Source organism: Erpetoichthys calabaricus, chromosome 7 (genome assembly GCF_900747795.2).
Source record: "Erpetoichthys calabaricus chromosome 7, fErpCal1.3, whole genome shotgun sequence".
In the NCBI taxonomy this organism is placed as follows: domain Eukaryota; kingdom Metazoa; phylum Chordata; class Cladistia; order Polypteriformes; family Polypteridae; genus Erpetoichthys; species Erpetoichthys calabaricus.
The window spans coordinates 197,122,129-197,149,765 of NC_041400.2; the positions used below are offsets into that span (position 1 = coordinate 197,122,129).

The 27,637-nt window shown below is 42.8% G+C and overlaps 1 protein-coding gene across 1 annotated transcript in view; it reads right to left on the reverse strand.

Annotated features, from left to right (window-relative positions):
* The window catches only part of c9orf72 (C9orf72-SMCR8 complex subunit), a 155,149-nt gene that overhangs the window by 13,807 nt on the left and 113,705 nt on the right, over positions 1 to 27,637 (reverse strand). The window contains exons 6-7 of the mRNA XM_028805896.2: positions 9,858 to 9,974; positions 4,025 to 4,260 (exon numbers count right to left, since the gene is read on the reverse strand). Of these exons, the coding sequence (XP_028661729.2) occupies positions 4,025 to 4,260; positions 9,858 to 9,974 (353 nt within the window). The remainder of the gene's footprint in view (positions 1 to 4,024; positions 4,261 to 9,857; positions 9,975 to 27,637) is intronic.

A 27,637-nucleotide genomic window follows, 5' to 3' on the forward strand; every position in this document is an offset into this window, starting at 1 on the left:
CAAGAGAGGGCCCTGTTGGTGAAAGCATTTTTCACAATACCTTCCGGAAGACCCATGGCATGGACGTCTTTGGATATTTCAACCCCCAATCAAGTGTATCCGTCTTCAGAAGACACGGCCCTGGAAAATGAGCTGATGGAACCTCAACCCACCAAACTTGACTTTGTTTCCTTTTTGGATTCGGGTAGTCAATGGATATCCCCCTCAGTCACACTGGGCGATCACAGATCACTACACAGATTCATGTGCGTCAGGGTTTTGAACTGTGATGGTTCATCCACACTACACTACCATTTCGTTTAAAAATGCAGACGTTATGTCTCCATTCACAACTTTCATCCAAGCTACCCCAAAGTTTTTAACCCCCCAAAAATGAAAAAAGAAAGATGTCCAGAGCCACATATTCCTGAAGATGTTGGTGTTCTAATGTTGTAGCTGCTGGTGAGTAAGGCAGGGTCAAGCGCGGGTCAAATGCGTACTGAAAGAAATCTCTCGGTCCAAAACTTGGTTTTAAAAGGTTTGGTGAAAATTCAAAGCCAACAGTTCACACAAGAATAAAGAAAAAAGGCAAAATGTTACACACGTAGAATGAAAGGCAAACAAAATGGAAAAGCTGTCGCTTCTCTAAACGTCGCTTTATTGTCAAACTTCAGTTGTTTCTAAACTTAAAGATGCTTTACTTCACCTTCAGCACGGCACTGCACATTCAGTAGAGCGCATGGTGTTACATTCTATTGGGCACATAAGGCCCAGTTTAACACTGTGAGCCCTCCATGCCTGACACACGGCCAGGCAGGTCACTAACTGAGACTGATCTGTGGTCAGAGGGACAAGAAATGGTTAGAAGTAACAACAAAACTCAACTTGTGTGGTTAAAAGAATCTCCCATAGACTATACACTAAACATAGAAAACACTTCTGTCTACTTAACATAAAACAACTAAACATCTAGCAAATGTGAATGTGTGAAACACGTCCCCTCTAATCACTCTCTGATTGGTCTGTGCTTGTGACTGAACCATTCCCTGATTGGATCCTGCTCATTTTAGGAAGTCACTGGGCACTGGAGAGATTCCGAAGGACTGGAAAATGGCAAATATCATTCCATTATACAAAAAGGGTGAGTGGGTAGATCCAAGCAACTACAGGTCAGCAAGATTAATGGGCATCACAGGAAAATTATTGGAAGGAATTATTAAGGATAAGATTGAGCAACACCTGGCAAGGACAGAAGGTATTAGGAACAGTCAGGGTGGGCTCAGAAGAGGGAGGTCGTGTTTTACTAACAGGCTGGAATTCTTTGAGGAGGCAACAAAAGGATACGACCAGAGTGCAGCAGATGAGATTATTGATGTGGACGTTCAGAAAGCATTTGAGAAGATGCCATGTGAGAGGGTGGGCATCAAACTAAAAGAAGTGGCAGTTCAGGGTGTGGGGTGTGGATGGGTGCAGAATTGGCTCAGACACAGGAAGCAGAAGGTGATGGTGTGAGGAACCTCATCAGAACTGGGTGATGTTAAGAGTGGTGACCAGTAGGGGGCAGTGCTGGGGCTGCTGCTATTTTAGATAGATAGATAGATAGATAGATAGATAGATAGATAGATAGATAGATAGATAGATAGATAGATAGATAGATAGATAGATAGATAGATAGATAGATGTGAAAGGAACTATATAATAGATAGATAGATAGATAGAAAGGCACTATATGATAGATAGATAGATAGATAGATAGATAGATAGATAGATAGATAGATAGATAGATAGATAGATAGATAGATAGATACTTTATTAATCCCAAGGGGAAATTCACATACTCCAGCAGCAGTATACTAATAAAGGAAATATTAAAGAGTGATAACAATGCAGGTAAAAACAGACAATAACTTTGTATAATGTTAACGTTCCCCCCCAACCCCCTTACCCCCCCAATCCCCGGGTGGGACTGAAGAGTCGCATAGTGTGGTGGAGGAACGATCTCCTCAGTCTGTCACTGGAGCAGGACGGTGACGGTGTCTGGAGGTGATCCTGTTCAGTGGATTCTCCATGATTGACTACTAATATAAATATAAATGATTTAGATAGGAATATAAGGAACAAGCTGGTGAAGTTTGCAGATGATACCAAGATAGGTGGATTAGCAGATAATTTGGAATCTGTTATATCATCACAGAAGGACTTGGACAGCAGACAGGCTTGGGCAGATTTGTGGGAGATGAAATTTAATGTCAGTAAATGTAAAGAATTACACATAGGAAGTAAACATGTGAGGTTTGAATGCACAATGGGGGGTCTGAAAATCGAGAGACCACCTTATGAGAAGGAGGTAGGAGTCATAGTGGACTCTAAGCTATCGATCTCCTGACAGTGTGGAGAAGCCATTAAGAAGGCTCACAGAATGTCAGGTTATATAGCGCCTTGACGCGTGCAGTAGAAGGCACAGGAGGTTCTGCTCAAGCTTTATAACACACTGGTGAGGCCTCATCTGGAGTATTGGGTGAAGTTTTTTTTTTTTTTCTATTTTACATACAATATACAGTGGATTGAGAAAGTCTTCGGATCCGCTCACCTTCTGCACACTTTACTTTAAATGGACCAACTTCCTATTTTTGGCTGCCCATCTGTACTCAGTAACTCATCATGACAAAGTGAAAACATGTTTTTTTAGAAAGGTTTGCAAAATAGTCTCTCATTCCTGGAAGTACTTTGTAGAAGCCCCTTTGGCAGCAATTCCAGCTTTGAGTCTGCTTGGCGAAGTCTCTACAAGTTTCCTTGAAAGTCCACCATATGATAAGGATTGAGGAGTCATAGTGGACTCTAAGCTATCGACTTCCCGACAGTGTTGAGAAGCCATTAAGAAGGCTCACAGAATGTCAGGTTATATAGCGCCCTGATGTGTGGAGTACAAGTCACAGGAGGTTCTGCTCAAGCTTTATAACACACTGGTGAGGCCTCACCTGGGGTCCTGTGAGCAATTTTGGTCTCCATAAAGATGTAGCAGCACTACAGAAGGTCCAGAGAAGAGCAACAGGCTGATTCAGGGCTACAGGGGATGCGATATGAGGAGAAATTAAAAGAGCTGAGCCTTTACAGAGATGAAGAGGAGACCTGACTGAAGTGTTTAAAATGATGAAGAAAATTAGTGCAGCGGATCGAGACGGTGACTTTAAAATGAGTTCATCAAGAACATGGGGACGCAGTTGGAAAGTTGTGAAGGGGAAGGAAGTTTTTCTTCATAGAAAGAACCACAGAACCTTGGAATAAGCGACCAAGGAGTGCGGTGGACAGGAAGACTTTAGGGACTTTTAAAACTCAACTTGTTGTTATAAGTGAGTATATACGATAACTCCTCCAAAATAAGTTGGGTCTTGAAACCCAAAAAAATTGATCATAAAATCAGACCCCGACGTATACGCCCGTTTAAAAATGCGACACTTCATTTTTTTTCTTTACATCTTCTTGCCTCCTCCAATCTCTTATCAGTTTCTCAGACACGTCGAATTGTGTTACAGCAGCGCAGTTTAAAATTTCCTTCACCACTTCAACGGCTTTTAATTTAAAACCAGCTTCATATTTTCTTCTGATCGTAGATAAGGGATGCTCTTATGAGGGTGTGAGATACAAAAAACACAAATCAGTGCACACGTTGCTTCGGAATAGTTCAGATATTACTGTGTGGTCACGTAAACACAATAGAGACAGAGAGAGGTTAGGAGCACACGCTGATATGGCGCATTGCCGTGTGCTCTGTGGTTCCTCTCTCAGGTGGGCGTTAGGATATCATAATCTCTTGGACCAACAGTGCGAGTTTTCCGCATTTGACTTATATGACCAACACTATAAAATACCAGAAATTATACATTAAAATCAACTCCGACTTATTCTCAAGTATATACGGTAAGTGGACAGGACTGGTGAACTTTGTTGGTCTGAATGGCCCGTTCTCGTCTACACCTTTCTAATGAACAGACCCCAAGGTTTAGTGTCCCCCCCCAATATTACAGCATGTACGTGGCGTACTCACAGATTTGGAGTAAACGTTTCATCGGCATGCACGATTGTATCAGGTGCCATTTCTTCATCAGACGTTGCCTTCCACAGTGCCGTGAGCTCGGACATCATATAGCGCCTCTGGTTGTAAATGTGCTCGTGGCAGGGGGCCATCTGCTTGACGGTATTGACGTCCACATCGATGTGTGTGGTGGGGTAAGGCGCGTAGAGAACTTGGCGAAAAGGTAAAACAAAGCTGCCTGTGCTGTCCTGAAATAAAGAAATTAAAAAAAAAACAAATTAAGGGTGGGCAAAAAGAAACAAGGACTCGTAGCTCTGCTTAAAGTTGGTACATTTCAAAAACAGAACGTGAATAAGAAAAGGAAGGACAGATGGGTTTGTAGTCAAATGTGGAAAATGAAAGGAGTGCTTTTTCACTTTTAATTTATTTTTTTCTTCTTTTCCCAACCAGATAACACAATTCTGCTATTAGCAAAGTCATCCGTTTCTCTGTGCCAGGCGGCAGTGCAGATGATAAAACAAGCTCAGACTTTTACTGAGAAAGAAGAGAATTAAAGCCTCAGATCTGACACCCGAGATTCGGTTCTGCCAGCCAGCGTGATTTATAACACCTGCTCTTATTTTTTTATTTTACAGCTGAATCTGATCCAATAAGTTAAGAAAAGTTGTTTGGCTTTCGAAACACTCGATGCGCAGGATGATGTACGGTAACGGCGGCAGATACGGGCGAGTTAAGGAGCACACGGCGCCGTCACTTCAAGTGTAGACAGTAATTTTAGCTTCACGGGGAAGGCGCTCAATCTCCCACACAAATTAATTGGATAGCATAAAAAAAAAAGAAGAAGGTGCCAGACGACGTCTGATCTGTCAAGCGGTTGCTGTATCCACAATAATTACTAACGGCTATGAAGGGCTTACCTGAGAGAGGAAATAAAGTCCGAGCAGAGCTCTGCAGCGCAGACCCCGCTTATCAAACTTGTTGACACAGACAAACGGAGGCTCGCGAGCCATAAACCAAAGCGGAAAATACAAAAACTAAACCGCGCCATTCTGCCCAGGAATAAAACGTCCGCCATATCATCGTGACTGCGGCACATTGGGAATTCAAATCAGATTAAAATGTCCCGCGACTCACCGGGCAATCCATTTTTTTTTTTTAAATACGGTTGGTGTTTTGTGACAGATGAGGCCTCGGATGTATGAACAAGAGGGATAAAAAAAAAAAAAACGGAAAGAAAGCACTGGAGACGGACAAGAATAAAAAAAGGGAAGTCAGCCAGAATGCATTCAATTTGTGAATTTCCCCTTGGGATTAATAAAGTATCTATCTATCTATCTATCTATCTATCTATCTATCTATCTATCTATCTATCTATCTATCTATCTATCTATCTATCTATCTATCTATCTATCTATCTATCTATCATATAGTGCCTTTCATTCTATCTATCTATCTATCTATCTATCTATCTATCTATCTATCTATCTATCTATCTATCTATCTATCTATCTATCTATCTATCTATCTATCTATCTATCATATAGTGCCTTTCTATCTATCTATCTATCTATCTATCTATCTATCTATCTATCTATCTATCTATCTATCTATCTATCTATCTATCTATCTATCTATCTATCTATCTATCTATCTATTCACAGATTGAAGGCCAAAGATTTATGACGGTGCCCACCAGGAGCAGCAAGACTGCCGGGCCAGTCCAGCTAATGTAGATTTGGGAGAAAACCACAGAGAGTCGCCAAGAAGAGCATGCAGAGTCTACACTTGGGTGAGATTGGAGCGGAGGTCCCAGTGCTGGGAGTTAGTGGCGCTAAAGCAGGGGTGGGCTGCAGGTTTTCATTCTAACCATCTGTTTTTGCTGCCTTCGTTTTAATTGACGTGACTCAGACTTCTTAGTTGTTTCTTTTTCCTTAACGAGCAGCCAAACAATAAAGAGACACAAAATGAGCCACCACATGAAAATAAAGAAAGGTGAAGGTCTCGGTCACGACGGTCTGCTCAGGTCACCAAAACATCTTGATGGCGGTCTTCGGGGGAAAAAAAAACAGAAAATCAACAGTCTGCTGTGGCAGAACGAGAGCAGCTACAAGTCCTGATATTCAGTAACGGCTTCTCATTAAGACACTGGTTGGAGTTTGACATTCCAGTTAAGCTGCTCATCTGTCGGCTCATTTCACGTCTCATTTCTGTTTGGCTGCCATTTCATGAAGAGACGAATCAATTCAGAGGACTGAATCCTTAAAAACAGGGCCATGAAAATGAAGGGTAAAGGAGTTCATTAGCAGTGATTAGGAAAAAGGGTGAGAATGAAAACCTGCAGCCACTGCGGCCCACCAGGACCAAAAGCTGGACACCCTTGGGGTAAAGTCTGCACTGCTGCTTGTCCTAGTTGTGATGTGTCAGTATGGTTAGTTTGTGAATTTCAGCCATTTATTATTTTTGGGCTGTCAAAAAAACGGGGCCTGTTAAAGCCCTCTGAGGCCTTCCTTGTGTGATTGTGGGCCGTACAAGAAATCACTTGTTGTTATTTTTGTGGCGTAAATAATCTCTCTAAACAAAATCATAAGCTGTTTGTCTGATCACCAGTTACACAAAAACGACTTGAGTGGATTTTCATGATATTTTGCACACGTATGTTGCTGTGGGTCCAACTTAAACCTTTCAGCCCTAGATTTTCTGTTTTTATGGGAAAAATTATTCTACCTTTGGGGTGTCTATGAGGCTCAAAAATGAAAAAACAAAAAATGATCATTATTACTTATACAACTAGCTGCATAAGTCCGTGCTGTAAAAAGCACAGGGTCTTAAAAACTATTGAAATCGTCAGAAACAAAATTGAAATGCAGAGATGTCAGGTAATTGAAAGGAACTCCTCTGGGCGTCTCTCTGTTAGGTTTCATTTTGCCGATGTGCTCGCCTCGCTTGTGTATTAGTGGTGGGAGGAAAAGTAAAAGGGATACCGTCTTGTCGATGTGTCCGCCTCGTTTATGTATTAGTGGCTAAGCGAGTTTCTGTTTCCTCAGAGGTGGAGACCTTACCCCGACTTCACCTCACACTTCCGGGCTTTACAGACAGACAGACACACTTCCACGCGTAGACGTTCATATAGCTGCCAAATACTTCAATATCATTTGTTTCACTTCCGTGTTTCATGGACTGTATGCCAGTCTCTCCAGTCTGCACTAATAGTAACACACGCCTGGTGCCAATGGCTGCAAACATACCCATGCTTTACAAAACGGCTGCATACATACATGTACTACTAGTAATACGATGTCAGAGCCAAAAGGGTTAAAATCCAGGCTATATGGTGCATTGGTGTGGTGTAGTGGTTAAGGCTTTAGACTTCAAACCCGCTACTGACACTGTGTGGGTCACTTGACCTGCCAATTGTATCATAAATGCTGTAAGTCACCTCGGATAAAGGCGTCAGCCAAATAAGTAAATGTAAAATGTAACACATTGGCAGCACCGACATGGACTACAATCCCCATCAGGCAGCAGGAGAGTGCTGGGGCTGATAGGCAGACACCGTTATCAGCACACACAAAGCTTTGTGTTGCTCAAAGTGGGGTCTCATCTACGATTGCTGGTACAGCAGCGTCGTCTTCTCTGCTGTTCTCAATTTCATATTTATCGTTTTTCTTTGCCCTCCAGTACGCCATTTTGTCTCACCATGGGTTGTGTTTCGCAATACTGAATTTCCAGAAGACAATTTGTTGCCCATTTATTTTCACCTAGACTCTCTTCTAGGAAGCTTGCGGGTCTGAAAGGTGCGTATGGCTTTGTCAAACCCTTTTGGATTAAAGTTCCTTTCTTTCAAACCCCATCTGCAACTCTGGTCCTGGAGGGCCGCAGTGGCTGCAAGTTTTCATTCTAACCCTTTTCTTAATTAGTGACCTGTTTGTGCTGCTAATTTACATCTTTTGAATTAATTTGAATTGACTTGCTCTTGAAGACGTAGACCCCTTCATTGTTTCTTTTTCCTCAATTAGCAGCCAAACAATAACGAGATACAAAATGAGCCAAACCACGACCAGCAAACCATGACCATCATACAGGGTGAGTCAAAATGAAGTACCCCATCTCTCAAGGTCATAGTGTGAGGGGGTTGGCTGGGGGTCTTTTGATAGGCGATCCCTTGTAGTTTTCAGTCGGCCACATTCCTTGGTCCGGTGCTCACCGTTGCTTTCGCTGTCAAAGTGTTCTTCAAAAACGAGTAATCCATCATCACTACGCAACACGCCTTCCGAACGCACTTCAGCATTCCTCCTAAAGGTGACTCCCAAATCGGAAAACAATTCTACATTTAGACAGACGGGTGTACAACATTAAACAGAAAATCAGCAGGCCGTCCTCGGAATCTATGAACGCCTTAAAACATCCAAGCTGTGAGGGCATCCATTGTGCAGTCTGCTAGACATTCAGCACACGTCTGCTTTCAGCATTTCCAACACGTCTTTGATTTTTTGCATGAGGACCTTCATTTCCATCCATTCACAATGATGGCAGTGCAGGAACTCACTGAGAGAGACTGGGAGAGCCATAGAGAGTTGTGCGCCGACATTCTGCAAAATGTTCATTGAGATGCCATCGTCATGTGACATCAGCCCCGAGGCACATTTCCGTTTGAATGGTTGTGTAAATAAGCAAAACTTTAGCTACTGGGCTGAAACCGACCTTGGTGAACTTCATCAGAGACCCCGCACAGTGAGCACATGGGTTACAGTTTGGGGCGCCGTTACAGAACTGGGCATTATAGCAGCTTACTTTATTGAGGAGGGGGGAGCAACGGTCACCGTCACTTAAGAAGGTCACATTGAAATGCCGGAGAACTGCAAGACGTGGATGTGGTGGACGCCTGGAGCAGCAGCTCATACGGCCAGCGTGGAGATCCATGCAAGTTTTGTGGGGAAGCTGATCTCCCTGTGTGGCCTGATCTCGCTCCGTGCAATTTCTTCTCAAGTCAAAGGGATACACACACTGAGCTCAAAACCTTGAAGCCCTCAAGGACGCTACTTGCCATGAAATCACCGAACGAGTCATGCGAGCGTAGAGAAATCATCTTGTAGAGCGTATCGCTAATGATGGCCATCACCTTGAAGATGTCATTATTAAAACACAGTGAACAGAATCTATTTTATATCCCCTTTCTTGTGTCGTAATGAAATATCGTATTGTTTTTATAGAGTAAATGTTTGAAATGTGGTGCTTCTTTTTGGCTCACCCTGTACAATATCTGAAAATAAAGAAAGATGAGGGTCTCAGGAATGCTGATCTGCTCAGGTCCAGGAAACATCTGACCAGAGCTCTTAAAAAAGACTAAATCAAAAATTTCAGAAATGTCTGCTATTGCACAATGAGAGCAGCAACAAGCCACGGAATTAAAGAAAGAGTTTAATTAACGACGAGACTCAGCGCCTGATTGAGCAACTGGTTAGGGTGAAATGGGTTGGAGTTTGAGGCCCTGACTTAGGTGGTCTTCTGTTGGTCCCTCACTTCACATTTTATTTCTGTTTGGGTGCCATCGAAGGAACGAAGAAGAAATTCAATTCAAATGAATTCACAAGAAGATAATTAGCAGCAAAAACAGGGCACTTATTTAAGAAAAGGGTGAGAATGCAACCACTGCGGCCCGCCAGTCCCACAGTTTGAGACCCCTGATTTAAATGATACTTTGGACTACATGATGTAAACGTGTCCCGATGTCCATCTTGTTATATCACCTTTAGCTACCGATGTGGTTTAAATGTTGATGTGTTCACAAATGTTACAAAGACGAGGCCACTCACTCCTTCACATGCAAATCACAAGCGTCACGTACCTTCAGCAAGCCCTGCACAAAAAGCCCAGAGTCGTATCGGAATGAAGATTCAGCTCTGCACAGTCGGGAACATTTTCTCTCCGTGGGAGTCAGGAACAGACAGAGAGTCCTGACAATCTGCAAAGAGACGGAAAAACAGAACAATTTGCTGTCAAAATAAACCCCTCAAATGCTTCATTTCTGTGAGGTATTAGCCAAATAAAGTCGCCAACTCTACCAGCAGCCGTACGCTTCTTTTTTTTTTTTTTTTGACACAAATCCAAGGCAGAACTCAAGAGCGCCGAAATCCGAGTGATTCATCACAAAATCAAATGTATTATGGGTGCCAAGATAAGAGTTACATTTCTTCATCCAACTGCAAGAAAATAAAACAAATTATGGCTTGTCAGAGTGATGGAGGGCGCAGGAGACACAAGTGGAAGCCGTAGTGCATCTCGGTGATATGTGGTCGTGAATTTAATAAGAGTAGATACTGAAAGAATATAAAGAAAAAGAAACAGAAAAGGAATAAAAGAAAACGTGAAGAAGTGAATCAGAAATCGGGGACGCTGACTGAGCCCCTTAAGACAAACGGCCACCATGCGGAATGAGGTGGTGGGCTGTTTGAACGTCTTTAACGTTTTGTCATGGCGATCGATTAACAGTCATTGAAAGTCGCACCTTCACTGAGGGCTTATCATTAGTTTACAACAGGACGTCGTCTTTATCAGGGAGAATCGCAGAATACGCCGCCAGCTGCCTACTTACATGCACTTATTTATTCTTAACGATCAAACGTTTTATTGAGATTGCTCAAGAAACACTAAGCTGAACAACACCACCAGCCAACACCTGCTTTTCTTTTCTGAAATAACAGTAAAAATGAGTAAATAAAAGATAACGCCCCACCTCAGTCCTTAACCGGAAGGGGGGCACGACTAACATGGCCTCCCCCCAAACAATCATGGCTCTCAGTTTAAGGCTGCCACCTCACAGGTCCTGCACTGTGTCCAGCTGTCATCTCCGTGGGCTCTGCTGTGTTCCCCTCATGCCCCCCCTTCCACATCCCTAGAGGTTTCTGGGTAAGGCTGTTGGCAGTGCTGCCTAGTTAATGGACTCCAATGCCCATCATGCACCACGGGGGCATTTAAATGGACAGTCGTTTTAGAGGAGAGAGTCCTTTCTGGTTATGTGGTTTAAGGTTTAGACAAGCAGACGTCACGGTTTTCTGTGGGCCTCGCTGTTTATTTAGATCAAACAGGTTTAGGTTGCATACAAATGGAAGTTTAATCACTGATGACACAAGGAGTCCCACCACTGGGGTACCGCCATATTTTAAAGAAGTTTGTTGCAAGAAACCCAAGTCAATCAAAAGCAATGAGGGTATTTTTACATACCTAAGGGTGTCTTCTGTCAAATAAATCATACGTTTCCATGATCTGTGCTGACTTTCATTATTAAAATATGCGATTTTCATGACTGACCCGTCTGCTTTTGTCAAAGATCCCATGTCCATGAAGCCGTGTGCAGTGAAAGGCTCATTGCTGTTCATTGGGAAGAGTTTCAGCTACAACTTCCCTGAAAGAAGGATGGATCAGGGGGCGATGAAGGGAGTGCAAGTAGAAATGGGATAAAAATGGGGTTTCACTAGGCTGTGTCGACCCCTTCAGTGGTGATAGATACATAGATAGATTGAAGTGAAAGGCACTTTATAATAGTTAGATATGAAAGGTGCTATAAGATAGATAGATAGATAGATAGATAGATAGATAGATAGATAGATAGATAGATAGATAGATAGATAGATAGATAGATAGATAGATAGATAGATAGATAGATAGATAGATAGATAGATAGGAAAGGCACTATATAATAAGATAGATAGATAGATAGATAGATAGATAGATAGATAGATAGATAGATAGATAGATAGATAGAAAGGCACTATATAATAGATAGATAGATAGATAGATAGATAGATAGATAGATAGATAGATAGATAGATAGATAGATAGATAGAAAGGCACTATATAATAGATTGATAGATAGATAGACATGAATGGGACTATATAATAGGTTGATAGATAGATAGATATGAAAGGGACTATTTAATAGAGTGAAAGGCACTATATAATAGATTGATAGATATGAAAGGGACTATATAATAGATAGATAGATAGATAGATAGATAGATAGAGTGAAAGGCACTATATAATAGATAGATAGAGTGAAAGGCACTATATAATAGATTGATAGAGTGAAAGGCACTATATAATATAGATAAAGTGAAAGGCACTATATAATAGATTGATAGATAGAGTGAAAGGCACTATATAATATTGATAGAGTGAAAGGCACTATATAATAGATAGATAGAGTGAAAGGCACTATATAATAGATTGATAGAGTGAAAGGCACTATATAATATAGATAAAGTGAAAGGCACTATATAATATTGATAGAGTGAAAGGCACTATATAATAGATACCGTGTTTCTCCAAGAATAAGACCTACTCTGAAAATAAGCCCTAGTCAAGATTGTCAGCTGAAAAGTAAGGTGTTTAAGGCCGGGTTTATACTTCACATGATGCGACGCGTGTGCCTGAAACATCCAATAAATTCCAAGGACACCTTGCCACAATATCTCTGAAAAGGATGTTTAATGATTACATCCATTAATTCTGGGATGTGCCCATTCCAGCAGCATCGGCGCAAGACAGAAACAAAATCCCTGGACGAGGCATCAGCTCATCGCAAGTTGAACACACACACACACACACGGGTGTCATTGTAGCTTCACCAAATCCCCAAACCTTCATGTCTTTGGATGGAAATCTGAGCCCACTGTGGAAACTCACCAGGAAAACATGCAAACTCCAGGCAGGGATCATAAGGGACGTGACTCCATACTGCGAGACAGCAGCGCTGCCGCTCTGCCACCTTGCCACCCCCATATGTGTAACTATTAACAGTATTCATTATTTAAACAAAGTTAACGATTTATCTGTAAAATGTAACATACATATTTTAATGCATTTCATTATGAAAGTGATATCAAGTATAAATCTAAGAATTCTAAATATGTGGAGAGCTGGAATATCATACATTTAATGTGCTCAGTGTGTCGATGCTGCTTGCCGCTGCTGTCAGCTCAGCTCCAGAAGTGCGTAGCGTAGCGATTAACAACGGGGTCGGTTTTAAGATGACGTTGACGACGGTCTGCTGTAATGATAAAGTAAACAACGAGGTTAATGTGGACAGTTTGAGTTTAAAGCTGATAAAAATGGGGTTTCGCTAGGCTGTGTCGATCCCTTCAGTGGCGATAGATAGAAAGAGATGTGAAAGGCACTATATAACAGACAGATAGATTGATCTCCATAGCGGCGTCACACCTGACCAACTTTAAGCTCCCCCAGTGCGGCTCAACATAAAGCCCACTTCATCCTTTCATTTTGTCCTCTGTTAAGACTTGAGCTCCGCCCTCCAGGTGACATTACACACCATTGTCCCCCCCCACCCCAACCAATAGAGCGTACAAAATGTGAGGTCTGTCAGTGCCGAGTGGTCGGTGAAGTTATTCCCAGGACTGACATGAAAATTAATTTATGAGAGTAAAGTTTTGTTTGAGTACAAAGAGTCACAAACTGTGCCCTTGTGGCTTCAGTGTGTGTGTGTGTGTGTGTGTGTGTGTGTCTCCATTTCATTCTAAAAAATAAAACTGCAACTGCAATCCTGGTTTTGAGAGATTGTTTAAGTGCAGGAAACGAAAGAGGGTGGCAGCACCTCGTGGCACAATGACAGCTGGCAGAGTGGGGCACCAAGGAAACTCGACTCCAAGTCCTGTTAGAGGAGACGCTCCCCAAAGCCCCAGCTGTTTTTCTGTTTTATTTTTTTGACATTACTGTAAAGTGTTGTTGTTTTTTTTTTTTATCATATAAAGCCTTTCTCCTAAAAAATGTTGTTCTTGCTGCTGTTCGGCTCCTTCATGTCAATAACGCCAAACACCCCTCAGTGCATTCACTCATATTAACTTAGTAATTAAGGCCACAACGGAGATTTAGGTGGTCCGCAGGATTCTGGCAGTTTGAGGACGATGACTGATCTGAAGGGAGATGAGCACAATTACAGTTTGTGGCAGGAGCCCATTTTGGATTCGAGGCCCGAGTTAAAGCCTGGGGCTGCGTGTATGAAGCTACCTTGGCATGCTGGAATTTGAAAGGCAGAAATAAAAAATGACAACACTCTGTACGATACAAACATAAAATAAACAGTAAAGTAGTACAAGTGTCCATGGTGCCAGCTGGGCATTGCACCCCGAGTGCCCCGGCCTTTCATCAACTCCAGCAGGTTTGAGTGCAGGTGTTCACCTCTCAGTCAGGCGGCCAGTGCCAAAGTCAAACCGTCAGTTTATTTACAGAGCACATTTAAAACAACAAAGTGCTTTAAAAATAGAACATACAATAAGCAAAATAAATAGAATAAAATACAATAAAACACAGCAGCACATTGAAACAAACAAATGACGAAGAGGAGGGAACCGGAAAGCTGGAGAACAGCATGCGTCTTCAGTCAAGTTTTATAGACCCCTTAATGTAATTGGGTACAGAATTCCACAGGCGAGGTGCAGCAGCTGCCCCCCTTAGTTTTACACTTCATATGAGGGACCACAAGACACAACTGACCGGTAAAATAATAAATAAATCAACTAATCGCCGTCCTATCGACGGTGCGAAGCTTAGCGGCACCAGACCACCATAACCTGGAGCACAGGCAGGTGACGTGTCCCACTCAAAGTCATAGATGGGGTCTGAAGCGGCAGGTGTGTAGACAGAATATAAGTGGCGTTGACCCCCCAAACTCCATTTTAATTCCAGGTTGTAATGCGACAAAACAGGACAAACCCTGAGGGGGTGAATACTTTTGCACGGCACTGTGTATTGGCCGTATTTATGAATCAGTGTAGTGGTATCTCGATTAAAAGAATAAAGTATGACTTTCGACACCAACATGAACATATCTGGGTGACCCCCAAACTTTTGAACACTGGTGTGTACACACACACACACACACACACACACAAACACACACACGTCTGTGAGCTCTTCAGAATCTTCTCTATTTCTGCATTAATTTGACCTTAAATGTGAGGAGACGTTGATGCAAATCCTGAAACTAGAAAATGAGACCCCAATTAAACAAATGACTTGTTAATTTATGTATTGAGGGAAATGATGGAATGTTGCATATTTGTGTGTGTGAATCTCTGCTTTCAGTAACTGGTGAGACCCCCCTTTGTTCAGCAATAACTTCCAGCTGTTGATCAGCCCTGCACATCGGCTTAGGGGATTCTGAGGAGAGCTGCTTCAGCTCAGGTACACTGGTGGGCTTCCTTGGATGGACTACTTGCACAACAACACCTCTGTAGGACTGCGCTCAGGACTTTGACTCTGACATTCCAAGACCATTCTGTGGTACAACGACCCGTGCATTTGGGGTTGTTGTCCTGCTGCGTGACCCTCTTTTCTCCTGAGCTTTCAGTTCATGGATGGAAACCACGACATATTCTGTCAAGTCTGCTGGCACCATTCAGAACTCACAGCTTCCTCAATGATGTCCAGAGGCAGCAAAGCAGGCACAAGTCATGTATGCCGCCGCCACCACCATGTGTCACAGATAGGATGAGGTTGTTCTGCTGGTGTTTGCTTTTCACCCCACTTGACGCTTCTCATTCAAGCCATACAGTTCTATTATGGACTCACCTGTCCACACAACGTTCTTCCGACAGCCTTCTGGCTTATCCTGGGGGTCTTTAGCAAACTTTTCACAGCCAGGGAAGTTCTTCTTGGAGAAAAGAGGCTTCCTCCTTACTATCCCGTCAGGCACACTGTTGTAGAAGATTGGTGTTGACTCTCAGATTGTGTATTTGGACTTTGCGTTTTAGGTAACTCCTCTTTGTCTTTGTGTCTCTTTGGTTTTTTTTTTTTGTTATCTCCATATAAATAATTGCCTTCATAAAGATTAATTTGTGATTTTTGTCCTTTCTAGCTAAAGGCGTTGACTGTTCCTATCCCCTAGAAGGGAGTTTTTGTGTATTTTACTGATGTTGGGACATTAAGGAAGCATTTGGAACTTTGAAGGTCCGTTCCTTATTTTGGGTCTGAGTAGGCCGAAGCCACCCTGTGGAGTTGGGAGGTCAGCCTGCCTGAAGTAAGGAGCCATTTCTAGGCAGGTGAGGAAGGCCTGGTCTGGCATGTCTGGAACTGCTCTAAATGTGGAGCCCGACACACACCAGAGCCTCCAACTCTTAGTAAGAGATTCACTTTTAACATGTTTGGAAAATGGACGGAGCCTTAGCCCTAATTTGACACCCTTGATGGAGGCGTCTTTTATAAACAACGAAAAAAAAATAACCACCAGACTAAATTAACCAAACTAAACAAGGTATATATAGAAAAGCCCAACATAGTTATTTACATATTCCTTTTAGAAAATCCTACACAAAAGAAAACTGAACAAGTAAACAGATTCTGATCCATATGAGCCTACTGCTGGACCAGCCCTTTATAATGAACTGTGCAGAAAAGGAAATGAGACGAAAAAAATACGACTTCTTACAGACCGCGTCACACACGTGCCATTGGGAGACGGCGAGAGGGCCTGAATGATGACAGCAGTACCATACCAGACCAGGGGGTGGCGCGCTGCACTGACACGCTCTCTCTCAATCCATCCGCTAGGTACTGGCACCATTGATGACATAATTTCCCACACCAGCGCCATTGATTACATCACTTCCATAACTGGCACCATTGATGACGTTACATCCGGGTCTGGCGCTATTGAAGACATCACTTCTGGTCCTTTTGACATCAGTCCCAAATCCGGCACTATTGATGATGTCACTTCCGGTACCAGCGCCATTGATGATGTCATTTCTGGTCCCCAAAGACGTCACTTCTGAGTCTGCCGCTATTGAAGACGTCATTTCCCCAGTCCCTTTTAGATTGCACCCTTAGGCTTTGGATCCAACCGGCTGGGGTATTCTGCCGTTAAATCCAGCACACTTAGTAAAATGTCACACTGTCACGTTTACCCCCCTACAATATAAAGGAGTGTTCTCACCGGTTTGGAGACAAGTCTTGTCCCGGACGCCGAAGTGCGCCTCACCCGAGTGTAACAGCGTTAACGCGTCCCTCAAGTTGAAGATGCAAGCACCACAAATGACAGGCAGCGGCGTGCACACCGATGTCCACCCCTGGTCAGCCAGCACTCGTTTTTGCGTATGCCCAAACCAATCTACACACGGAGTTTTTGTGCCTTTCAGGTCGCTCCCTTTTTAATCCTCTCTCTTGGCACCTTCTCCTCTCTTTTTTTTTGTAGCTAGTTCCTCCTCTTACGACACACACCAGCACGTTTACGCAAGGACCCACGGGAGTGGTTTGGTCCCCTTCTTCTATTAAAATACTCCATAGCTAGGACATACAGTATGTTCCAAAGGGAACAAGGGGGCAGAAACAGACACAGTGCAACCGTTACAAAGTCTTTAGAAGGACTCACCAGGGCACTCAGATCACAGCAGTAGTGACACCCACAGAACAGCACACCTCACCTCCTCTTTGTTTGCCTGCATCCGCGGCCGTTAGCTTTTGCTACATTAATAAAGGATTTCTTGGACAGGGTTACTGACCAATCGTGACACTCGTAGAGGAGGGACGTCAAGAAGTAGGCCTCAGAACTGACGTCTTGGTCTTAGAACGGAGGAGACTCCGTAACGTCAAGTCAGGTGATGTCAGGTGAGGGGGCTTTATTGTCACACCGTCCATTCACCACATTGCAGCATACAAAAGGAACAAAATAACATTAACCCTTTCGGCCCTGGATTTTCTGTTTATATGGGAAAAATTATTTTGTGAGATATTCCACCTTTGGGGTGCCTAAAAAGCTCAAAAATGAAAATACAAAACAATTATCACTATTATTATACAGTAGCCACCAAATACTTCAATACTACTTGTTTCACTTCCCGGTGCAAACGTACCTGTGCTTTACAAAATCGGCTGCATATATATGGACTAGTAATAGGATAAGGTGCCACGTGAGAGGTTGGGCATCAAATTAAAAGAAGTGGCAGTTCAGGGTAGATGGGTGCAGAACTGGCTCAGACACAGGAAGCAGATGGTGATGGCGTGAGGAACCTCATCAGAATTGGCTGACGTTAAGATTGGTGACCACCAGGGGGCAGTGCTGGGGTCGCTGCTATTGTTAATATCTATAAATGATTTAGATAGGAATATAAGGAACGAGCTGGTGAAGTTTACAGAAGATACCAAGAGAGGTGGATTAGCAGATAATTTGGAGTCCGTTATATCATCACAGAAGGACTTGCACAGCAGACAGGCTTGGGCAGATTTGTGGCAGATGAAATTTAATGTCAGTAAATGTAAAGAATTACACATAGGAAGAAAAAATGTGAGGTTTGAATACACAATGGGAGGTCTGAAAATCGAGAGTCCACCTTATGAGAAGGATTTAGGAGTCCTATTGACTGCTAGACAGTGTTGAGAAGCCATTAAGAAAGCTAACAGAATGTCAGGTTATATAGCGCCTTGATGTGTGGAGTACAAGTCACAGGAGGTTCTGCTCAACCTTTATAACACACTGGTGAGGCTTCATCTGGAGTCCTGTGTGCAGTTTTGGTCTCCATAAAGACATAGCAGCACTAGAGAAGGTCCAGAGAAGAGCAACTTGGCTGATTCAGGGCTACAGGGGATGCGATATGAGGAAAAATTAAAAGAGCTGAGCCTTTACAGAGATCAAGAGAAGACCTGAATGAAGTGTTTAAAATGATGAAGAGAATTAGTCCAGTGGATCGAGACTGTTATTTTAAAATGAGTTCATCAAGAACACGGGGACACAGCTGGAAACTTGTTAATGGTAAATTTCGCACAAACATTTTTCTTTACACAAAGAACGATAAACACATGGAATAAGCGACCAAGTTGTGTGGTAGACAGTGAGACTTGAGGGACTTTCAAAACTCGACTTGATGTTATTTTGGAAGAAATAAAAGTGTGGAGAGGGCTGGCAAGCTTTGTTGTGCTGAATGGCCTGTTCTCATCTAGAGTGTTCAAATGATGTCAGGGCTGAAAGGGTTAAGCCAGGACCACCGCAGTGCAACATATAAATAAACAGAGGGCAAGTAACTGTATGAGACTATAAACAGATAATAAATAGCAGGAAGTGATTCCAGGGCTGTTTTGTTTTTGTTCTTAGACAAGTTTACTTCTCACATAAAGGATAGGCAGACGCACACTGGAAGGACATGAAAACACGTAAACCTGTGACTAAACCCTCACCTTGCGTAAAATCGCACATCTCTACATTCACGCAGGTGTAAACTGAACCCGAATCCTCCGTCTACGGCCACAAAACCGCCGCTTTCCATCCCTTGGCATCACTGCACAATACCCGAAGAGCTCCTCTATGCCCAGGAACAGCTCTGCATGACGGATTTAACAAGTAAGAAAAAAAGAAAAGTGCAAAGTGGACTAAAACCGCAGATAAAAATAAACTTTCACACCAACGTAACGGGCACCCGCTAAGAAAACGCAGCAACCCACAGAACAACTGCTGTCAGTGTGCAGCCCACTCAGACCACCAGCAGACCCAATCTCACAATGGCCAACAATAATCTGAATAATAAAACACAACATTCTCCAACCTGCTGTTCTTCTATTAAATGGAGTTCACTGATTTATTTCACTGCAGAGCACCCAGTCCTGGTGAAAATGGAAAAAGATGCGTCAGGCGACTCAACTCAATTTACTGTCGCTACGGATACAGAGTGTGACTCCAACCGCCAAGAGGAAGAAGAAGATGAAGAACAGGGACAAAATAAGACCCAGAATTACAGACCAATAAGCCTTACGTCTGACCAGGAAGACTGGAAACTACAATAGGTGGACGTGAAAGGCACTGACAGACAGACAGACAGTGAAAGACACTATATAAGGTAGGTAGGCAGACAGACAGATAGAGTGAAAGGCACTATATGATAGATAGATAGATAGATAGATAGATAGATAGATAGATAGATAGATAGATAGATAGATAGATAGATAGATAGATAGATAGATGTGAAAGGCACTATATAAATGATAGATAGATAGATAGATAGATAGATAGATAGATAGATAGATAGATAGATAGATAGATAGATAGATAGAGTGAAAGGCACTATATGATAGATAGATAGATAGATAGATAGATAGATAGATAGATAGATAGATAGAGTGAAAGGCACTATATGATAGATAGATAGATAGATAGATAGATAGATAGATAGATAGATAGATAGATAGATAGATAGAGTGAAAGGCACTATATGATAGATAGATAGATAGATAGATAGATAGATAGATAGATAGAGTGAAAGGCACTATATGATAGATAGATAGATAGATAGATAGATAGATAGATAGATAGATGTGAAAGGCACTATATAGATAGATAGATAGATAGATAGATAGATAGATAGATAGATAGATGTGAAAGGCACTATATAAATGATAGATAGATAGATAGATAGATAGATAGATAGATAGATAGATAGATAGATAGATAGATATGAAAGGCACTATATGATAGATAGATAGATAGATAGATAGATAGATAGATAGATAGATAGATAGATAGATAGATAGATGTGAAAGGCACTATATAAATGATAGATAGATAGATAGATAGATAGATAGATAGATAGATAGATAGATAGATGTGAAAGGCACTATATAGATAGATAGATAGATAGATAGATAGATAGAGATAGATGTGAAAGGCACTATATAAATGATAGATAGATAGATAGATAGATAGATAGATATGAAAGGCACTATATGATAGATAGATAGATAGATAGATAGATAGATAGATGTGAAAGGCACTATATAAATGATAGATAGATAGATAGATAGATAGATAGATATGAAAGGCACTATATGATAGATAGATAGATAGATAGATAGATAGATAGATAGATGTGAAAGGCACTATATAAATGATAGATAGATAGATAGATAGATAGATAGATAGATGTGAAAGGCACTATATAGATAGATAGATAGATAGATAGATAGATAGATAGATAGATAGATAGATAGATAGATAGATAGATAGATAGATAGATAGATAGATAGATAGATAGATAGATAGATAGATAGGAGTAGTTGGCAGGATTAGACAGACAGACAGAGTTTTATTTTTCCTTAGTGGGAAATTTAGGTTTTTTACAGAATCTCAATAAACTAATAATATTAGAACAAAAAACAACTCTCCACAAATACACAGCAGAAACAAACTTCCATCTTGGCTAAAGATAAAAAGAGCAGTCCCAATCCCAGTCTGGTATCACACAGGTGTATTGCTGTTGGTATGAAGGACTCCCAGTCTTGTTTCTTGACCCACGTCTGTTGCGTGAAGGTCCTCGGTGTTGTTGTGTCACACAGAGGATGTGCAGCGTTGTTCATGATGGCACTCGGATTTGTCTTCCTTTGCTACTCCACCAGGACCTCCGGCAGGTCCAGCGGGTCTCTCATAACAGAGGGTACCTTGTTGCTCCTGTAGTGAAGTGATGTCACCTGCCCAGCACACCCCAATTGGCCATCACAACAGCAGCAATTTATTTCTTGAAGAGCCCAAAACCACACAAGGAGTGCCACAATGGGCTTGTAGGACATGTAAAGGATGTCAATTCTCAAATTAAAGGAGTGTAGTTTCCTCAGAGTTAAAAGTCTGCTCTGCTCTTTCTCCTCCAGTTCCTCTGTGCTACGAGACCAGTCCAGTCTGCCATTCATGTGGACCCCCAAGTATACCTGTAGCAGTACACTGCCATCTCCATCCAATCCGTGATTAGTGACGGGACATGGAGGCTCTGGTTTGGAGAAAGTCAATCACCGATTAAGTATGGTGAGGCCTCCATTTGTCGGTTGTACAAATAAGAAGCATCACATAAACTGACTCGCGAGAGACAATACAAGAATAAATGAAAAATGATGGAGGACAATCACAGTTGGAGAACGAGCCAAAGGTCCAAACCAGGAGATAACACAGTTGAGCATCAAAGCCAAAAGGAGAACCAGAATCAATGTCAAGAAACACAAGCAGCAATTCACTACGTGAGAAGGACACAGGTAACGTTCTTTAGCGCAGAGATCCGTCCACCTCGGATACCCCAGAACCGCCGAGGCTGATCTTAAAGCCGTCGATGCAAAGTTCACAGTGAAGCATTCTGGGAACCACTGCCAGGAAGACAGCAAATCCAAGCAACATATGAACTTTTTACAGACTCTATGCCACATTTATCGTGTCTGACCAAGAATTCCGAATCCTTGATTGCTGTAGGGGCCAATCCCACATACGGATTGCCTGGAATGCACTCATAAAACATGAAAAATATTTTTTGAAAATCAGAGTTCATAACAAAGCAATTCAACCAAATTTGCTGGCACATCTGAGAGCTGCACCTCCTGCACGGGATGCTAAACTGCACATCAGCAGGACATCTTCAAGAGGAGGGTAACCTTCTGCCTCGCAGGGTCTGCCAGACGCACAGTTTTTGTTTGCACAATCAGCACAATACACACAGGGCAGTGCCAGATGGAAAGCCTGCACTGATCAAGTTATTTGTTTTATTCCACACAGCAGAAAAAGCCCCCTTCAGAGACGAGACCCTTGCATCAGATCCTCGGGTCACAAAACAGAAGGTAAACAAGAGATTAGCAGCCTTCAGTGCCGACTGTGGAGCTTCACGTACCTACTGACGGTCAGGCCAGTCTCGGTCAGACAATGATGGCGGTTTGCTCAACTCAGCATTTACAAGCGGTCACCTTATCAGAGGTAGGCGATACCACCCCAGGGCAAGAGGGGACGCAGTTACTAACATGTTTGTGTCTTCTGTAATCTCGAGCATTGAGAAGATGCCGAGCAAGGGCAACTGACTCTGCCAGGCTATAAAAGAAGAAAAGACACGCAGGAGAAGGTCATCTCAGATCAAACCTGAATTACGATCAACCCGGAGGTCCCGACAACGGTGACAACGACTTGTTTGACTTCTGTGATAAGATGACCAAAGTCTCTGTTTAAGTTCATGTCAATTTAGTGCCATCGAGCGTATGTTACATTTAGTGTTATTGTGCTGGATTAAAAGGGGTGACCTGGCTGGCACCCCAACACTTTCTAGACTTGACGAGTGTCCTTCCAAACCGTCTACAAAGCTTAAAGCAAAATGGCTTGTAGCAGTCCGGTGCCGCTCAGATTCACACCGTCGATGGGATGGCCATTTATTTATTTTTTCAGTGCTGATTCCAGGAACGCACCCAACCCTTGGGCCAACCTGCACACAATCACTGACAGAGACACAAATCAAACAAATCTGTGAAATATATTAAATGTAAAACCTTATATATAACTGTCTACAGGTGGTAGTGTGTGTGTCTGTCTGTCCGTTTGGCACGGAAGTACAAGGCTACAGCATGAAGCTCAAACAGCCAGCAAGGCGGCCCCAAGTTAACGAATTGGAAGAAGAAAGAAGGACGAGGCTACAGCATGAAGCTGAAAGAAAGAGACTCCACTGCCAAAGTGAGACCGCCGAGGAAAGACAAACGAGAGAGAAACTTGCTCAGCCGCTGATAGACAAGCGCGTAGGATGAGTACGTCTGCAAAACGAAACCTTCAACGAGAGAGAAACTGAAACCTTCAACAAGAGAGAAACTCGCTTAGCCGCTGATAGACAAGCACATAGTATGAGTACGTCTGCAAAACGAACCCTTCAACGAGAAACTTGCTTAGCCGCTGATAGACAAGCGCGTAGGATGAGTACGTCCGCAAAACGAACCCTTCAACGAGAAACTTGCTTAGCCGCTGATAGACAAGCGCGTAGGATGAGTACGTCCGCAAAACGAACCCTTCAACGAGAAACTTGCTTAGCCGCTGATAGACAAGCGCGTAGGATGAGTACGTCCGCAAAACAAAACCTTCAACAAGAGAGAAACTCGCTTAGCCGCTGATAGACAAGCACATAGTATGAGTACGTCTGCAAAACGAACCCTTCAACTAGAAACTTGCTTAGCCGCTGATAGACAAGCGCGTAGGATGAGTACGTCCGCAAAACGAACCCTTCAACGAGAAACTTGCTTAGCCGCTGATAGACAAGCGCGTAGGATGAGTACGTCCGCAAAACGAAACCTTCAACGAGAGAGAAACTCGCTCAGGCGCTGATAGACAAGCGCGTAGGATGAGTACGTCCGCAAAACGAAACCTTCAACGAGAGAGAAACTCGCTCAGGCGCTGATAGACAAGCGCGTAGGATGAGTATGTCTGCAAAACGAAACCTTCAACGAGAGAGAAACTGAAACCTTCAACAAGAGAGAAACTCGCTCAGCCGCTGATAGACAAGCGCGTAAGATGAGTACGTCCGCAAAACAAAACCGCTGAATCTGCATTTCAATTTTTTTTTTCTGATGATTTCAATAGATTCTAGGAGCCCAGGCTTTTTACAGCACGGCCTTACACAGCTACCGTATATACTTGCGTTTAAGTTCTCCCACGTAGAAGTTGGGGCTTGAATTTCTGATATTTTATGAAGTCGGTTGTACAAGTTGAATGCTGAAAACTCATCCTGTTGGACCAAGAGATTACGATATGCTAACGCCCACCTGAGAGAGGAACCGCGGAGCACACAGCCTTCTTTTTGTTTTCTAACTATTCTGAAGCGATGTTTGCACAGTTTTCTGTATCTCATACATGTTTATCGTAAGAGCATCCCTTATCTACGATGGAGTGTTCAATCAGAAGAAAATATGAAGCTGGTTTTCAATTAAAAATCGTTAAAGTAGCGAAAGAAATTGGTAACTGTGCTGCTGCAACAAAACTCGATGTGTCTGAGAAACTGATGTGAGATTGGAGGAAGTAAGAAGATGTGTAAAAAAAAAGTGTTGAATTTATGAATGGGCGTATAAGTCAGGGTCTGATTTTAGGATCGATTTCTTCTTATACGCGAGTCTATACGGTAGTGAAATATAAACAAAAATCAGAAAACCCTCCCCCTTCGGACATACGGTTTTAACACAACAATCAACCAAGACAATAAATACTCACGACAATGTCCTTATCACAGCTCCAACGTGGCAGAAATAGATGAAACGGCACAGAGTAAAGATGTAGCGGGGCTACATAATGAGAAGTATTTGTTTTTTTTTGTGTTTTGTTTTCATCCTCCCGCTTGCTGTACTATATGTGTGTATCAGTAAATGTTGTCCCCGTAAGTTAAAAGGGGAAGGGTGATGAAGGGAGACCACAACCCCAAGACGGAAATCACCTGTTGAATCCACCAGTTCCTCCGGGACATTTCTGTATGTAAACAAGAGGAGTGAAAAGCAAAGGAGAGAGAGAAGATAAAGAATCCTTTACACATCCATATTTCAGCTCATTTCCGTTCATCGTACAAGTCCATTACTTGCTTCTGAAGGATCTGGAACATCATCACGACTGCCAGTACCGAGAAACCCCGGGGTGTGGATACGTATCAACCATCGATGAGGACACTTACAGTGAGGTCGTTTATTGTATTGTCGAGAGGAAGCAAAATATCACAGCAGTCAATATTCAACCATTACCAGACTTAATTAGCTTTTGGACTCATTTATCACTTTCACTTCCATTGCCGTTTATCATTCACCTGTGCTTGTGTTTCGTGTTTATTCCTTTTATTATTTGGGGGCAAGTGAGGGTTTTTTGTAAATACTGTGTATTCGTATAATTAATAATTGGGACTGTGGTGGTTTGTGTGCACATATATATTAGTGAATATCCGTCTGTCCTCGTGTGTATTTATATTTATCACTGTCAGTAGATCCGTATTTGGCGTTACGTATCTGTCTACTGTTTGCTTGTTATTTCATCATGTTGGGAAAAATAAGACAACCTGTAAGGAGTACGACTTGTTATTGTCTCGAGAGTCTTCAGGATAGTCCAAGGAAGTAGTCTTGGTAGTGTAGTGGCCGGTCTGGGTAAGGGGTCAGCCGTTACAAAGATGACGATCCCGGGCACAGCTTCCGTAAGGAAAGAATGAAACAGTCCAACCGGTAGTCCTAAGTGGCATGGGCGCGCCCTCCGAAGATGCACGGCTACTAATCCTCCACTCTTCACATGACAGGCAGGCACAAGACGGTCCTTGTGAGAAACGACCCCGGGTACAAACGACTTTACAGTGATTACATAGGATGGGACACTCAGATCTTCTCTTGCTGCTTTGCCGGCTACCTTTCAAGTTTCCCGCTGGCCCTTCTTGTCCCCAGCAGCCCCTGCACCCGCTTCAGTCATCTAATGAGGGCAATCTCCTTTGGGGCTGCTGGGAAATTGAAATTGGAGCCCTTCCATTGGTAGCACTGCTGCAGCTTCTTCATGAAGTCAACCCAAAACGTATTTGTTTGTGTTGAGCGTTCCGTTAAACGAGTGCGTCTGACGGGCTGTTTGAGGTGACGCACGTCTGTTTCTTTTTTTGTACCCCTGCATTATGACGAGTTGTAAACTATGATGGGCACCAGTTAATGATTAACAAAATAAAAGATGAAAGGGACACGTTGTGTTTTGTAATCACTTCGGCCCGTGTGACATGCTGTGCAAACCATTCAGTCGTGAAGGGCTCCTCCAGACGCTCTGGGCTTGTACTACTGGAAAAAAAAAAAAACGGCCATCCCGCCAGGTATAAAGGGACGTGTCCACTCAGCAAGCTCAACACGTTGAACGTACGAAACACCAAACTCCTTCTTGAGCCTCAAATAGAGCACGTGACCTAAACGAAAGAAACCGAACGATGTCCGTCCATTCACGTTACGCTGAGCAGGCGACACTGGAGATGTCCTGATCTAGGAAGTGTGTCAACTCTGCTTGAATTTAAATATCATTCATGCATATACAGTTATCCCTTGGGATTTGTGGGGGTCAGGGAAGCAGGACCCCTGTGAATGCAAAAGTCCGACGTGTATGTTTTTGGACCCCCCTCACCTCACATCCTGATACCGTTGACCATAAGCCTAACCGATAACACACACTTGATTATTTAACAAATTCTACACAACACACTGCAGTGATACAGACATCTGAAACACGTGAAATGCTGTGTACGGCGTCCTCCATAATGTCTGGCACAAAGACGCGTTTATCCTCGAGTCCCCCTCTGCTCCACAGTTTAAAATTACAAATCCAACAATTCAGACGTCGTGATTAAAGTGCACATGGCAGACATTTCGGTCACACAACACTCCTGATCCCCCCATTTCAGGACACCATAATGTTTGTCACACAGCAGTGGCAGGTCTGTTAAAGCCCTTGTCACATTTAGGACTTTGTCACATATCCCAGCATGCAATGCCTGCTTGAAGTCTGCCATTCACAAACATCAGCAGGTGCTGAGGGTATTCTCTGGTGAAGCTCTGCCAGGCCTCTCATGCAGCCATCTTCAGCTCCTGCTTGTTTTAGGGGGGCTTGCCCCCCTTAAGTTTTCTTCTCAGCATGTGGAAGGCCTTCTCAGTTGGATTTCAATCAGGTGACTGGCCATCCTTTGATAAACTCCTGTGTGTCCTCAGCAGTGCATTTGGCTCATCATCTTGTTGTAGGATGAAGTGCCGTCCACGGAGTTTGGAGGGCTTTACTGAAATTTGGGCAGATCAGATGTTTCTCTACACCTCAGAATTCATTGTGCCATCAGCAGTACATCATCAATGAGGAGAAGTGTGCCAGCCATA